The 16,696-nt window shown below is 50.3% G+C and overlaps 1 protein-coding gene across 5 annotated transcripts in view; it reads left to right on the top strand.

The window, feature by feature from the left end:
• The first annotated feature begins 283 nt into the window (after positions 1–283).
• The window catches only part of RHOBTB2 (Rho related BTB domain containing 2), a 32,250-nt gene continuing 15,837 nt past the window's right edge, over positions 284–16,696 (top strand). Inside the window, exons 1-2 of one of the 5 annotated variants that reach the window (XM_034761852.1) lie at positions 284–345; positions 10,261–10,341. In XM_034761852.1, coding sequence (XP_034617743.1) covers positions 10,283–10,341 — 59 coding nt within the window. In that variant the 5' untranslated portion in view covers positions 284–345; positions 10,261–10,282. Of the gene's footprint in view, positions 346–9,709; positions 10,342–11,310; positions 11,330–13,590; positions 13,835–16,696 lie in introns of those variants that run through there. The other 4 variants (XM_034761851.1, XM_034761850.1, XM_034761856.1 and 1 more) reach the window with 4 other exon arrangements.

Genomic DNA, 16,696 nt, shown 5'->3' with positions numbered 1-16,696 from the left:
CCCCCTAGATGTGATCTTCAATGCAGGAAAAGAGCAGGCTGTAAACCTCTGAGCTGGATTGAATGCCTATAAGTGGAAAATTCCTTTCTGTTGAGCGTAGATTCCGGCTCAACAGGTTTGGTTCCCAGCACTATTTTTTTTGTTTGATTCAAAAACTCATCCCTAGGGCATTTGTTCAGATCACATGGGCAGATGTATAAGAATGGAACTTACCTGCTCAGGCTAGTTAGTACTTCAAGGACCTGGGAGATCCTACCAGCTGTTCCTTGGACACAGGAAGACGGAGTGGAAGAGTGGAGAGAACGTACAGCCTCGTGTGTTAAGGCAACAAGAATCAGCACACAGGTAGGAGTGCCGGTGCATTGCTTGGCTCTGAACCTTGGTCGCTGCTTTTAATGATTCTGCCTTCCTTTTTGCTGATGGTTCACCTGTATTTAAGGGGCCGATCCTGCTCCATACTTAAATAAATGGGAGTTCTGAGATGGAATTCAGCAGGAGTTAGGTCTTTCACTTGACTGGGGTGGGGTGGGGTGGGGTGCGGTGGAGGGGCCTATAGTGCAACCTCCAACCACAAACTGATTCCTGGAGGGCATGTGGAAGGGAGGTGTTTCTTTCTGGTAAAGCTACGTTCTGCATGGATAGAAGTGCCTCTTTAAAAGTGCTGGTGTGCATGGGGTGAAGGGACATCTAGTAGGTCATATGCCTGTGATGCGGATTCTGATGTACTGACCCGATCCTTCGCTCCCATTGACTTCTGTGAGGGCTCAGCACCTTGCAAGATAGGCCTCTTGATGAGATTTGACCTGTTTGTGTATTCAGGGCCCGTATGCTCCATGTGCAGGTTAATATGTGTGGAATACTGGCAATACTTTTGATTCAGGGAGTTCCCTCATTTTTATCAGGATGCTAAGGGCGCTGCATAGAGAACAGGCATCAGATACAATCACCCCTGAACAATGCAAAGGGAGCAGATATGGACTGGGACACTGGGTCCAAACACCCCAGATGCTGAGGAAATTCTAACCTCTCTGGAATGGGATGAACCTGACAACTGATTCTGAGAAATTCAGAGTCCATTGCCAGGTTCTGTGGCTTGGTCCTAGCTCCCTATCTGATAATAATACTCATCTCTTAGAGTCAGTAGATCTCAAATTGCTTTAGAAAAGTGGCTATCATTATCCCAGTGTTATAGATGGGGAAACTGAGGCACAGACTGGGGCTGTGACTTGCTCAAAGCCACTCAGTGAGACAGGAATAGAAACCAAGCATCCCAACCCCTCATCCAGTGTCTTACCCACTGGCTACATTTCACCCAGCAGTTAAATCAGTTAAAAAAACTGTTAGAAGTATCAGGGCTGTCTTAGCTCTGAGACTCCAGGAAAGATGATCTAGTGAGTAGGGCACTGGATGGGGGCTCAGGACCTGGGTTTGATTCTGGTTCAGCCACAGACTTTCTGTGTGACCCTGAGTAAGTCACTTAATCTCCCCTGTGCCTCAATTTGCCAGCTGTAAAAGGGGGTGACACTTCCCTATCTCCCAGGGATGTTGAGAGGATGAAATCCATTGATCATTGCAAGGTGCTCAGATACTATGGTGATAAGAGCCATATAAGACAGGCAGCTAATGATGTCATCCCTTGAATTTGGAGATGATAAATTCTGGTCCTGCTCACCCTACCCTGGGGAGCAGGAGAAAATCTCCAGCACTATCCGGAAGGGGAGGGAGAGGGTATGTTACAAAACTGAAGCCAGTGAGTCCAGGGAAAGGTTTAGTAGCAAATGCTAAGAGGGCTCCCGGGCTTGTAGTCCAACAGGGAATTTTAAAAGATAATTTGAAAAGAAATATTTGAAATGCTTCAGGAGCCCTCAAATTGTGCAGATTATTCACTAAAAGTCAATTGTTTGACTGCACTCGCGGTTCGTTCTTAAAAATGCTCAAGAGATCAAATAACCTCACTTAGACAAATGTATTGTCTAAAGAAAAACAGTACACTATGAAAAGAAGACATACATACCCCCTCTGGGAAGCAAATTCTCATCATGTGTTCTCCTTCCACAGGAGGTGTGCTTCCAAGATAGGCATTTCAGCTAGTCGTATTTATAGGATGGCTTCACAAATTACAAAACTTTTTAACGTCGCTAAAATCCTACCCACCAGTTCGGAAGAGTTGCTTAGCTTCTGGTCTTGCTGTGTACTTTTCTTATCTCTGATTTGGACACTGCATTCCAAACCATTTGTGCGTGGAGGTACATCCCAACCTGTGCTCGGACACACCATTCATGCATCTTGGCTTTCACAGGCTTCCTGTTTTCTAACGCCAAAGCTTGACTTCAGCTTTGCAAAGTGTTGTGGGATACTTGACATGGGTGAGCAGAACAGTGGGGAGAGCATAATGCATTCAGTTAACATCACATCCCAACACTTAGATATTTATATTAATACTGTGCACATAAATACCTATTAATATGGCGTATACTATGCCTAACCTGTATGTATTGGCTAACAATATTGGACCTGATCCTTATCCTATGGGAGTCTTTCCATGGATTTTCAATGGCAGCAGAAGCAGGCCAGTTTGTAGCCTATCTAACTACAAGATATTACCGTTACCCTCATCCTCCATTGCCTCCTATTGTTTGTTACACTCACTTGTTGCCCCTTGTCTTGGTTTATATTGTAAGCTCTTTGGGGCAGAACCATGCCTCCCTATGTGTCTCTAGTCTAGGGGGGTATGGCCCTGATTTGGAATAGGCCTTATAGAACTAAAGTGGTTAACTGATGATTATTATACCTACAAAGTGCCTCCATTTTTGTGTGTGTTTGTTTTTACAAATAATAAGGCATTCAACTTAACAAATGCAGGACATGTCTTAAAACCATTCATTCCCTTTCCCCTCCAAAATCCAGCCAACAGCCCTGATGCGCTTTGGCTTTTGAGGCAGAGGAGATGGTTTAACGTCCCCCTCAGCTTTTCCCACCACCAGCTCTGTCACAGGATCATAGCCGTTAGAGTCAGAGAGCTTTCTGGGTAGGTCTACACTGCAATTAAACACCCATGGCTGGCCCGTGTCAGCAGGACTGGGTCCCAGAGCTCAGGCTCCAGCCCAAGTCTGAATGTCTGCACTGCCATTTTACAGCCCGAGTCAGGGACACTGGCCAGCCATGGGGGTTTAATTGTAGTGTGAACATGTCTTCTGAATCTGTGCCTGCCTTCGAAGGGAACTGCAGGTGCTCAGCACCCCTCAGGCGATGGCAGGGGGGAGAAGGAAAGTAAGGGACGTTATCTGGAACATTCAGAAGCAAACTGGAAGAAGGATTCTCTTCAGAGGCAGCTCTTCTTACCCTGCTTTCATTTCCTCTGCACATCTCTCCCCACAACCCTCTCGGCTTTTATTGCTATTGGAGACAGTTGCTTGGAAACAGAAGCTTCATTTTTCTTCTTCTTTATGTGTGAATTTAACGCTGGGGACACGTGCCCCAACGAGAGCCCTAGAGAACGAAGTCCTCGATGTGTCCACAGAGCAGGGAGCGGGGTAAGGAGCCTCACACGCCCACCCTGGGAATTCAGTATCCATTCAAGTCTTGGCCTCAAGAAGGGGGCCAGCTAAGGTGGTCTTGACTGGGATTTAAAAGGGGCAGCCCCCCATCAGCCAGGACGAGTCGCAGTAAGGGAAACCCTGCTAAGTCCCTGCTGGAGGTAAGGGAAACTGGAGCTGGCGTTGGAACAAGCAGAGGTTTCGCAGAGGCAGCCACTCTGTTATCTGTCAAGCCTGTAAATGAACAAAAGAGTTAAGAGTTTCAGGCCTCAGCTAGACAGAGCCCAGGTTACAGAGTATGAGGCAGTGCTGAGTTCTCACCCCAGGAAGACACTGACTCCCTCTGAGGCCTTATATTATTATTACTGAAGCGCCGGGAGGCTCCCACTGGGATCAGAGCCTTGTACATACACACGCTAAGAGACAGCCCCTTCCCTGAAGAGCTTGCAGTCTAAATAGACAAAGTGTGGGAGGAAAGCAATGGTATTATTTTTTCCTTTAACCAATGGGATTTGGCCAAGGTCACACAGTGAGTCCAGAGAGTGGCAGTACCAGGAATAGAACCCAGATCCCCAACCCAGTACCTTTCCTTTCCCCTCTCTGGGCCTCAGTTTCCCCCAGCTGTAAAAAGCAAGGAGGAGGATAATCATATTTAGCTGCCTCACAGATGCGTTGTGTGAATTAATTCATTGCCAAGCATTTTGCAGATGAAAAGTGTGAGGTACCAGTGGCAATATTATCCTCCTATTTTTGTGCCGCTCTCCCCAGCAATAAAAAGCCCAGGGAGAGAGAAAAGCAGAGACCACGGGACATGCTATTATAAGCAGAACGGTCTCCAAATAGAAAGCTTTTCACAGTTTTTTATAAGACGTCAGCAGCTCTTAATACTGCATGAAGCTATGAATACTGTATGAAGCGGCAGTTCAGTGGGGAGTCAGGCCTGTAAATGTTTCATACCGGCAGCTGCAGCTCTCCCTGCAGGCTCCAAGTTTGTCGTGCATGCTCAGAACCAGGCCAGGGCTGGTGGCAGAACACAGCCATACAGCCGCGATTTGCATGATGCTGTATAAAGAACCACTTCTTAATTGGTCATTTCGGACTCAAGCCTGCTCCCACATTGGCCTAGGATTTGGCCAATCCACTTCCCCAGGGCCACGGGTTTTTGGTCTCAATACTGGAGTAACTAGGTGGAAATCTCTGGCTTGTGTTATGTAGAAGGTCAGATGGTCTGTTGGTCCCTTCTGGCCTTAAACCCTAAGAATCTGTCAATGGACCTATGAAATTCCACCCCAGTATGAATGAAAGTATGAGCTACACACTGGGGCAAAGTCATGAAACCTGCACTGACATAGGACCATATTCAGTCCTTGACCTGAGTAGGTGCAAATCCTGCTGAATCAGGGTTAAAGTAATGACTGGATTTGACCCTGGGCTTGCTGGGCAAGGTGTAGGGTACGTTAAAAAGGGGCCGGCTGCTTTACCTTACATCCTTCCATTAGGTGCTTTTCCGGCTACACCTCCCATCAGTGTGAAAAGCACACCCATTTTGCACACCCATTAAATGATAAACTGGTCCAAATCACCCGATTTTGCCACTGACACCCATGTCCTGATCAGCTCATGCTCTGTGCGTCTTTAATACTATGGACGAGGCCCCAACCAAAGTCAGAGCCCCATTGTGCTAGGCACTGTGCATATCCATAGTGAGCATATGGAGAAGGTGGAAACTTCTGGATCATTTTTATGAAAAATATCCCCACTCACTTTTGTATTGTTGCCTCCTGGGATAGAAGGGGTTACTGTCTTTCCTCAGACAGGGAAATCAGAGATGGGTGTTGGGCACTTAGGTATGTCTGGGTTGGTCGGAATGTGCTATCAAGAACTAGAGGCAATGTGGGTGAGGTAATATCTTTTATTGAACCAATTTCTGTTGGTGAGAGAGACAAGCTTTCGAACTGATACAGAGCTCGTCTTCTGACCTGAAAGCTTTGTCTCTCTCAGACTCTCACCAACAGAAATTGGTCCAATAAAAGATATTCCCTCCCCCACCTTGTCTCTTGAATATCTGGGGATGGACACGGCTACAACTACACTGCATGCCATAAAGAACTGGCACCGTATGAATGATGTCACCTTGGAGACACAATGGAAGACAGGGCATTAGCTTTCGATGACTGCCTGGTCAAGGGGACTTTCCACCATCCTACAAAGATGAATGCAAAGTGCACCACTTAGGAACGAAAAATCAGTTTCACTCATACAGAATGGGAAGAGACTGTCTAGGAAGGAGTATGGCAGAAACGGAGCTAGGGGTTATAGTGGACCACAAGCTAAATATGAGTCAACAGTGTGATGCTGTTGCAAAAAAAGCAAACATGATTCTGGGATGTATTAACAAGTGTGTTGTGAGCAAGACATGAGAAGTCATTCTTCCGCTCTACTCTGCGCTGGTTAGGCCTCAACTGGAGTATTGTGTCCAGTTCTGGGCTCCGCAAAAGATGTGGAGAAATTGGAGAGGGTCCAGAGAAGAGCAACAAGAATGATTGAAGGTCTTGAGAACATGACCTATGAAGGAAGGCTGAAAGAATTGGGTTTGTTTAGTTTGGAAAAGAGAAGACTGAGAGGGGACATGATAGCAGTTTTCAGGTATCTAAAGGGGTGTCATAAGGAGGAAGGAGAAAACTTGTTCACCTTAGCCTCTAAGGATAGAACAAGAAGCAATGGGCTTAAACTGAAGCAAGGGAGGTTTAGGTTGGACATTAGGAAAAAGTTCCTAACTGTCAGGGTGGTTAAACACTGGAATAAATTGCCTAGGGAGGTTGTGGAATCTCCATCTCTGGAGATATTTAAGAGTAGGTTAGATAAATGTCTATCAGGGATGGTCTAGACAGTATTTGGTCCTGCCATGAGGGCAGGGGACTGGACTCGATGACCTCTCGAGGTCCCTTCCAGTCCTAGAATCTATGAATCTATGAATCCTCCTTCCACGTCTGAGCCCAGGAAAGGGTGGGGACCCTGGTGCAGCTCACCAGATTGCAACAAGAACCGAAGTGGAACGTGAACAGATTGGAAGGACAATGCTGCTGCCTACCTACTGCAAGGGAGATTGAATCCTGGATGCTAAGGCAAGAGAGGCAGGTTGTGCTGCCAGGGTGGACTGGCATGTGAGCTTTGCTTTTCCATTCTAACCTAAGGATCATAAGAACGGTCATGCTGGATCAGACCAATGATCCATCTAGCCCAGTACCCAGTCTCCCGACAGTGGCTGGTGCCAGAGGCAATAACCAGAACAGGGCAATTATCAAGTGATCCATCCTCTATTGTCCAGTCCCAGGTTCTGGCAGTCCTTTTTCCTGTATTCCAGCCAACCATCTCGTTTTGAAAAGGTTCCTTTGCCTTGCTGCAAACATCTGCTGCTTGTCTAGCTCCCATGAGGGTTAAGTCTCCAAGCAGGGATTCTAGGTCTGGAGGAGCCAAAGTGAGACTCGGAGGAGCTGAAGCTGGGGACCCAGTGTCTTGGTAACAGGGCCATGGGGCTCACCCCTATGAAAAGCAGAGGCCCAGGGCCTAGCGCTAAGAAGGGGATGCTGCCAGAGAGACTGTGTGAAGCAGAGCATGTCCTATGAAAGTGTGACAAAGAGCTTACAACTAAACAGACAAGTCAGATCCCAGGTAGGAGAGAGGAAGGATTATTACACTTCCAAGCCACTGCTGCATCTGGCCCAGATATTTCCATGGGAGAAGCACCCGCTTACTGCAGGCTGTGTATTTTCGAGTTATGTTTTCATTCCCATGAGCCCCGTGGAGTCAAGGAAGGTTCAGGAGAGGCAGCCAGTGCCTGTTCAGAGCTGCGCATCATCAGCATAATTGCCCATTTCCTTCCCATTGCAAAGAGTTCATCACCCAGAACCCAGCTGGATTTGCAGCTCTCAGGCGGAGATTGTGGGACTAGTAGTTAGAGTATCATCCTTCCATTTGTAACCTGAGTCAATGAGATCTGGAACCAGTGAGTGGGAATTGATGTTGGCAGTCACTCCTCTGATGGAGTCTGATTGGCCTTTTCATGAGGAGCCTTGTTTTAGGAATGTTTATAGCTTGGAGGTACTTCTGCTCTTCCAAGAGAAATGATCTTGTGCTCAGAATCCATAGTGACCCCAACTCCCATTCTAGGTTTCATCATCTGCCTTACCCCTGCCCCACCTGCAGCTGCGATCCATCTAAGAAGAGCGCAGGTTGTGTTAATACTTGTGTGGGAGACCTCCAAGGGAAATCTATGTGACATAGGAAGTGATGCTGGTGATTCAATAGGAGGTTCTTTGCTTCAGTACCTCAGTAGTAACTGAATGTTCCAGCTGGATGTTAGCAGGTGCTGCATTTTGGATGGGACATGAAACCAAGCTTGATCACTCACGTTTATTCAATAGCCCATAGCACACCGTGAAAGAGTTGGGGTGTTAACCCAGGTGTCCTGGCCAAATTCCAACGCAGATGATTGCATTCCACCTACTTACCATGTCTCCCCCTGCAGTTCCAATTTGCTGCAAGATTCTTCTTTGCTATCCATCCCAAACTGTTAAACAGCATCGCCGTATACAGTGAAACAGCAGCTGCACTTCACCGCTGAGGTGGCTGTATGTCAGTAACAGGTAAACTGATCATGGTGTGCAGTTTGGCATGAAATCTTTGTAAGACTAATATGCATTCACCCGGGAAGCCAGGAACGGCCAGACTAGCACAGCCCAATGGTGTGTCTAATCCAGTGTGCTGTCTCTGGGATGGAGCTTGGCGTGTGGGATACCGTCTTGGAGAGAGGCTCTTTTACCTACTTCTGGCAAGGGGTGTGGCCTGGTGTTGCTGCTGCAGCTGTCCCTGGGGCTCCAGACTGGGAATATCTGAGAGAGGCTGAACTGCTAATTGTTAGTAGGATCAGAACTGGCCCAAAGGCCCCGGGCACCTTACTGTATGAATGGCTCTATATGCGCGGGGCGTGGCTGGGGCTATTTTCCCTGCTCATTGTCCCAGCTGTAGTTGCTAAGGGGGGTTCTGGCACAGCATGGCTCTTGCACCCAGCTGACCTCATGCCCCTCTACCCACCCTGTTGTAGCACCGTTTGATCTGTGACATTAGCTCAGCCGTCCTGGTGCTCTGCAGCGCTGGCTCAGCTTTCCTTTCTGTGGCACCGGTTCCATCTCCCTGGTGCCATGCCTGGCAGCACAGCATCCCTTTCCCGCTCTCCTCATTCCACCTACAGCTGGGCTAGGCTCTGTGATTTTGCAAAGTGCTTTGCCTGATACTTTTATTGCCTGCTGGGCCTGAATGGATATTAAGTCCATAAAGCCATCCGTCTGAGATGCCATCTCTCTCCCCAGCCAGCCAGCTCATTAGACTATCTCCATAATGGCAGTAGACTGAATTAGCCCAGCTCTGGACCAGTTCTCGTTGAAGGGGTTACTAGAGTTCATGTGAATGCTTAGCGGCTGGTGCACTGTGCAAGGGGACCCCAGGTGGCTTCTGCCAGGAAGAAAAGCCGGCAGGATTTCGCTCTGTTGAGTAATAAAATCAAACCTCTTTGTGCATTTCAAGGAGTGATTTTATCCACCCTTCCCAGTAATATCCCCCGCAGGATTTGAACTGCACTGGGGTTCACATCCTCTGATCTTTCCTTCTTTCTCAAAGTCAAATTCAGCCCAAACTAGCTGAGTTTCACACTAACCCATAAATCAGCCTGGCTTTGCTAGAAACTGCCCCAGTCTCTCACAGAACTTATCCTGCTTTTGCTGAAGACTCTCCCCAGGTTTACTTAATTCATGACCCAGCCTTGCTTAAAACTCAGCCTCAAGCTCCCTCCAAACAGTTTCCAAATCTCTGTGTCTGAAAGCGTGCCTGGTGCAGCAGCTGCTTCTTTGTATCAGGGCTCCAGCTTGCCAGCTCTGCCCCTGATGTGTTTGGAAACTGTTGATATAGCAACTGAATAGAGAGAGGAGGAGAAAATACCTCTTGTGCTACCTCACTCCAGAGTTCAAATGAGGGAAACTTTAGACAAAATAAACAAGCAAGAGGGCTCATTGGTCTGCTTTGAACTCTGGGGCGCTGGGTTTTGCTTAGGTCACAAACAAACTGATTGTAATGCTCTCAGCAAAAGCTGTCCAACACATAGTGATTTGAGCAGGGGACGGGGAGTCAAGATTCCTGAGTTCTAGTCCTGGCTCAGCCTTGACTGTGGGGAAATCACTTCCTCTCTCTGAGCCTCAGTTTTCCTATCTGTAAAATGGAGATAAGACTGCCCCACCTCCCTGGAAGGAAGGGTGAGGCAACCTTAATGAAAGTCTGTAAAGTGCTTTGAGATCCTCAGATGAAAGGGTAAAACAGACAAAGTTTAGAACAATGACTGGGAATAATGCTGGTCCCTCCGCATCCCCTGCTGCGGGGGTTGTTAAGAACTGCACCATGTGAAGGAATTAGGGAAGAAAGAAACGGATGTGAAGTTCAACATCACTGAGAATTTTCCTCCCCATCACCTGAGACTGTGTAGCCCTGAGTCTTCATGCTGCTTGTCAGAACTGGATTTTAAGGAGCCATCATGCAAGAGTGATGGTCTAGGATCTCCCTGTCCAGGGGCTGCCTCTGCCCATGGGGAGGGAGGGGGCATCCTGCGAGAAAGCCAGGCAGAGAGGAGTTCCAGGTCAACTCATCTCACCTGCACCTTTCCCACCTCTCCTTTCAGAGCCTGCTGAGAAGAGAAAGCGATGGAAGCCCAAGCCAAAGCCCACCACACCGTGAAGAAGACCAAGATGTACCACAGCTCGTAAGTACCTAGCTCACTCACGTTTTCTTCCTTTGTGTTTTGTAGCTGTTGCTAGACACTGACATAGTCAGTCCAGATTTGGTCCAGTTTTATTTTCCTAGCCGGAAAGGTGTCCAGGTGTCCGCTCATTGTGTCCCGTTTAACGTACCCCGGGTCTGTATCTCCAGTCACCAGAGGGAGAAGGCCCAGGTGGTTCCTGGCAGAGGGATACCCATTGGTGATTAGCTCATAGCAAGGCTTGGAGGTGGGTAGGGCAAGTTCTATGCCCTGGGAATGCAGAAAGTTGAAGTATTCCCAACTCCATCAAGAAAGGCAAAGGCTGCTGTGAATTCAGAGTATACCCCCAAAGGAATCTGCAACACTTCACCCACCCCCCACCCCAAATTAGATGTGGTTGTGCCACAACAGAGCTCAGCGCCTTTTTAAAGTTTAGCTGGGCATATTGCCCAGGCACCCTACTGCCTTAAAATCACCTGCTCTGCAGGGTGAATTCTACTGAATATTACTGAATATCCAGTACATATGACTCCCTCCCTGCAGGATGGCCTGCACTTTAAGTTCTCCAGGACGATGTGTTGAGGGTTCCTTCATGCAGACTCACGGGAAGGCAGAGAGTGGGTATGATTTGAGGGGAAAGAGGATGGTGCTTCCTGGGCACTCACATTAATGTTACTGCCTGGGAATGCAGCCTAGCTGGGGGCTTGGCCTGGACGACAACCTCCCTATACATCAGTGCATGGTCAGCTACCCCCCTTACTATCAGAATAGGCAGAGAACCTGTTCCTCTGACACAGCCTGTGGCAGCTCTCTGCCCTTCACTGGCAGCATCTGAACTTTACCCGGAAGGTACATTCTTCATGACCACACCCAGAGCTGATTCAGCTCAGCCTGTTGTGCGCTGACAAGGCTTTGGCAGCTAGCACCAAGCTCTCCAGAGGAAGAGGAGCTGAGCTTTGCCAGACTCCCCACCAGGCCCAGGCCACAGCAGGTGAGGGACATACGGAGGTTGGAGGAAGAGTATTTATCAGTGACGTGAATTTCTTTGGGAAGTCACTGCACATTTCGCTGGGCAGGGACTCCATGGGGCTTCTGGGTAACAGAGAATGCGTCACTGGGTCTGGGTAGAGGTCTGGGATTTTGGACAGCAGAGAATGTGGGGCTGGGTAGGGGGCTGGAGGGTTTCTGGGTCCAAGAGATGGTCACAGTATACAAGCCTAGAGAGAGACAATTATTCCAAGAAGGGCACTTCTGGAAGCTGGTAGCTAGCTGTTTGCCCTCTCCGCCTTCCTGACATCCTTTCATTTGCCTGTTCATACCCCTTTCGCACTCAACTCCCCAGCTTGACCCGTGGCTGCTGTGATGGCTGGACGAAAAGCTCAGTGTGTGTATTTGGGTTTGGAGCTATTTGACTGGGAGCGAGGGTGATTATAAAGCAGGGCAGATGGGAGCCTTTTGGGACAAGTTCAAGAGGCTTATATCAGAGAGAGACACTGACACACAGAGTAAACTGCATTTTAATTACAGCTGTGATAAAACAGCAGACGGGGAAGGGAGGGGATGCTGCTGTTTCTGCTTTGCATTGCATCCAGTTACTGACTTACAGCTGGAGCTCCAAGGGCAGCTTAGGCTCATGCTTGGCTGTTCTCTCTCAGCTCAGCCAGAGATCTCTTTGTTCCTGAGGCTGTGATGAGACTGTAAGAGGGGCTGGGGCTTCTGGTGACCTAGGCTCGTGATCAGATTGTGGTCTCGGTCAGTCTTCCAGGAAGGGACAAGGGGGGAAAGAGGAAAAAGCTCATGTTCCTGCCCCATCAGCGAGGCAGTACCTACATTTTACATACAAACTGGCTGGGTAATGATTTGGGATGGGAGAAATCCACGCGCTGAGGCTCAACACTTCAAATGTCCATCAGAAATAGAGGGATCAATAGAGCTTTAGACCTTCTGAATGGAAATGAACTACCTGCAGATTCTCTCAGACACACATGCCTGTCAGGGATGGTTTAGGATACTTAATCCTGCCTCAGCATGGAAGGTTAGACTAGGTGACCTCTCGAGGTCCCTCCCAGTCTTACATTTCTGAATCTATCCATCTGTCAGTCTGTCACCATAGGTACTCCTCTGTCCATCCATCTATCACCATAGATATTCATCCATCCATCAATCACCATAGGTATTCCTCTATCCATCCAGCCCTCTTTCTCTCTTTGCTTTCATACTGCTCTCTTTGTGGTATCACACCTGAGCACCTCATCATAACTATCTTAGCCCCTACTGGCCATTCACTTCCTACTCACTGGGGAATTATGGGACTGACCAGCTGAACGCACTGCAGCTGAACGCACTGCAGCCAGGGAGTGGGGAAAGGTGGATCCTCTAGAACAGAATCTGGACCTTACATCTGGAGTACAGCTGAGATGAGAACCCCCCAATGAGCCAGCATTCCTGGACTATTCCCTACAGCCTCTCCTATTGGAAGACACTACCAGAGGAATACCTGTGGACTTCTCTAGAGTCAGTACTCTGCCTCTGTTCCATACAGCACCTCCTGCTGAGGGACTGGAGTAGCTAATAACTTCTACCCCATTCCCTACAATGGTTCCTCCTTAGAGAGGCTAGGACTTGAATAACTGAATTCCCCTCCATGTGACATCCTTCCCTATGGTACCGTCTACTGGGAGAAGCAGGGACTTGAGTAGCTATGGGCTTCTCCACAGTCAGCATTCCTGGGCACTCCCACTTGGCCTCCCCCATAGCTAATGCTCTGGCAACATTCCCTGAAGTGCCTGCTAGAAGACATTGAGCCCAGAGCACCTGGGAGCTGCCCTGGGGCCAGCACTCCGGCATCGTTTCCTGTAGCACCTCCTGTTGGAAGAAGCTGGGAACGGAATAGCTGGGAGCTCATCCAGAGCCGACATTCTTTCGCCAGTATCTGCTGGCTGGGCCTTGCCTCGCTCCTACACCATTCCCGGCGGCACCTCCTGCTGGGAGAAGCTGAGACTGGAGTAGCTGCGGGAATGTGCTTGTTTGAGCTGTTTTTCAGTGCCAACGTACAGCCTGGAGGTTTGGCCCAAAAGCCACAATTGTGCTTTTGTCTTGCTTCAGGCGGCGGGGAGTCACTCAGGAATTAAACTGATCGTAAAGCTGCCAGGAACTTTTATGCCACAATTAAGCACCTGCTACGACAGAGCAAATAAGCCAAATCATGCGGCTGGCGAGCAAGCTTTACGTGTTCCTTCCCCGTGACCCACTCGAAGACGGAAGCTAAAAGCTGCAGCTCAGCTGCTTGCAGTTTTCATTCCAGCCCAATGCAGGGAAATGAATAGCTTTCCCCAAGAAGTCGCCAGCCTCGTTGCTAGCTTCCAGGGTCCCTGTGGAATACGGACACTCACCAGGGAGAAGCATATGCCAGACTTAAAAAACAAAAGGACCCCCCCAGACAAGTACTCCAGATTCCTTCTGCTATGGAGAGAGAGATTCCTGTCTTACGAGTTAGGTGAGGAACGGCATGGGGCAGATGAGCAATGGTGCTGAGGAGGGGGGGGGGGCGTTCTGGCACCGTTACGAGGTCTGTGTGACTGGACTGCAAAGGTGCGAGGTGAGGCAGATGCTGGAGCGCTGACGCTGGCTGACGCCGCATTGCATCAATGCCAGACCTTTGAGTGGTTCTGAGGGATTGTGGCTGGCCGGATCCGAGCCTAACGGGAAGGGAACAGGAGCTGGGGTCAGGCACAGAGGAGGGGGGGGGGAAAGCCTTGAGAAGGACAATGAGGCATCACATGATCTGGATATGCTGGGGCACAGCAGCTGGCCTGGGCTGCGGGGAAGCAAAGCTGCTTCTCATTGGTCAGGCCACAGAGATGACTTAGAGTTTTTAGTCTCTCTGCTCTGTCCTTGGGTTGGGAGGCAGCAAGCGGGGGCAGCGCAGAGGGGCTGGGGAGAGGGACCGCAGAGATGAGTCTGAGGGGGGAGGCAGTGGAGAGGTGTGAGATGGGTGCAGCAGAGCTGGCATGGAGTGGGAAGAACATGGAGTGGGTGGAGCTGGGAGTGAGCAGATCCGTGAAAAGGGGCCAGGGACCTGGGTCAGTGAGAGGGGGCAACTCACCTTGTTAGGTGCTGGTGGGGCTGAGTGACCAGAGGCGCCTGTTTGACAGCCCCAAAGGCTGTTGTAAAGATTCATAGCTTCCAAGACCAGAAGGAACCATTAGATCAGCTAGTCTGACCTCCTGTGTAACCCAGGACGGAGAATTCTTCCTGCTACCCCTGCACAGGCAGATTTCCACATTCTGCCTCAACCCACACCTCCAGGTCGGAGGAGAGTTCAGTCTGTGACCTGTCCCATCCCTGTACAGATCTCTATCCCAGTGCGGCTCCCTTGAGCCATCCAGAAACTCCTGAGCCCCAGCCTCAATCGTGACGGGGTGAGGGGTCTCCCTATCAGAGCTGCCCCTCTCCTGATCAATGCAGCATCCTTCACCAGGCCCCCATGGGACGCTCTGCCAGTGGCAGTCCAGCCTGCAAAGTATACTTCTGAGGGTATTCTGCACCAAAACATTTAAAATTATGCGCCAAAAAATGTAAAATTCTGCACACAATATTTTAAAATTCTGAAAAATTCTGCTAATTCTATTTGTCGATAAATAAATGGGAGGCTCCAGCATGGCAGTGGGGAGCACAGGCCACTGGCTGCACAGGGGTAGGAGATCACCCTGCGCCCCCTCTCCCCCAGATATGGACTCGGCGGTAAAGTTGCACCCGATCCTGACAGAGCACAAGGACCAAGACTGTCCCAGAAACACCCCGGGGCCCTGCCCCTCCGTGCCAAGCACAGTAGATGTAGGCAGGCAGGCTCAGCCCAGCAGGATCCAGGTATGGAAGGATTTAGTGTAGGGAGATCCAGATGTGGGGTGATACGGTTCTGTGTGGGGCAATCTGGGTGCGAGGGAGATTTGGATGAACAGGGGCTCATTGTGGCGGGGAGGGGGTTCTGGGTACAGCTGAAGGTGGTTGAGGGGGGTCCAGGTGCTGGCTTGGTGGGGTTCAGTGGGGTGGGAGTCTGGGTGCAGAGGACTAGTCAGGGTGGTCCAGGTGCAAGTAGGGTGGAGCTTGTTGGGGTGAGGGTTTGAGTGCAGGGGGTGGTCTGGATGCAGGGATGGGTCCAGATTCAGGGAGTGGGGCTTGGTGGTGGGGATCTGGGTGCAGGGGGCGGTCTGGATGCAGGGAATGGGGCTCGGTGGGGGGGGTCTGGGGGCAGGGGGGGCTCTGTGTGCAGAGAGTGAGGCTTGTTAGGGTGTGGGTTCAGGTTCAGGGAGGTCAGTGGAGGGCGGGGAATCTGGGAGCAGGGAGTGAGGCTTGGTGGGGCAATCTGGGTATGAAGTGGGTCCGGATGCACAGGGGTTGGGAGGATGTGGGAGTAGCTCCTCATACAGTGATCCCCTCCCCTCCACAGCTGAGGAGCGATGAGGGCAGGAGGTGGGGGTGGGGACAGTACTTACAGCAGCCAGAGAGGTTTCCGGGGGTGGGTCTGTTCCAGCCCTGGCCGCTCCTTGCAGGGGAAGAGGAAGTCCCGTCCTCTCCAGCCCAGCCAGGATTAGTAGCTGAGCATGGTACAGGGTAGGAGCCACTGTCCGGGGCATCCTCAGCCCTGCCCACCCCACCCCTTCCGTGATTTTCCACTCCGCTGGCTGCTCCAAGCGCCTGAAACAACACACCCATGCTGCTGGGGAGCAGCACAGGACCACTCTTGTGGCTTCCCTTTGCTTCCCTGTCAAAAAGTCATTTTTCTGTGGGGAAGAAATCTGTGGGGGACATGACTTCTGTGCACGCACAGTGGCGCAACATTCCCCCAGGAGTAAAAGTAGCTGCCATTGGTCCAAGCCCAGCTGCCTAAGAGAATTGAGACCCACTGGTGGAAATGGAGATCAGATGGAGATCAGAACAGACCCACTGTGGGTTGCGGGGTGGGGAAACAGGAGCTTGGACAGATCCTCTGTGCAACACCGAACCAAGGGAGGGACAAAAACTACCAGTGAGGGCCAGAGAGCAAAAGGGCGCAGGTCTGAGAAACAGATTCCCAGGGGAACAGCCTTGGACTCAGGAATGAGGGAGTGAGCTGCTTGTCCCCTCTGGGGATGGTAACTGGGAGCAGGCAGGGGGTGATAGCGACGGTGAAGGAGGACGGATGGAGATGCAGTGGGGTGGATGGAGACAGGAGCATGTACAGATGGAGTGGGTGGGTGGAGGAGGATGCAGGGAGATGGATGGAAGGGAAGAGGTGCAGGGGGGTAGATGGAGGGAGATGGAGGGAAGAGAAGAGGTGCAGGGGACGGAGGGAGGGGAAGAGGTGCAGGGGGAGGGG

The sequence above is a fragment of the Trachemys scripta genome, chromosome 2 (assembly GCF_013100865.1).
Source record: "Trachemys scripta elegans isolate TJP31775 chromosome 2, CAS_Tse_1.0, whole genome shotgun sequence".
Lineage (NCBI taxonomy): Eukaryota > Metazoa > Chordata > Testudines > Emydidae > Trachemys > Trachemys scripta.
Note: the sequence above shows the minus strand (reverse complement) of the source record. Positions and strands in the feature narration are given on the sequence as shown.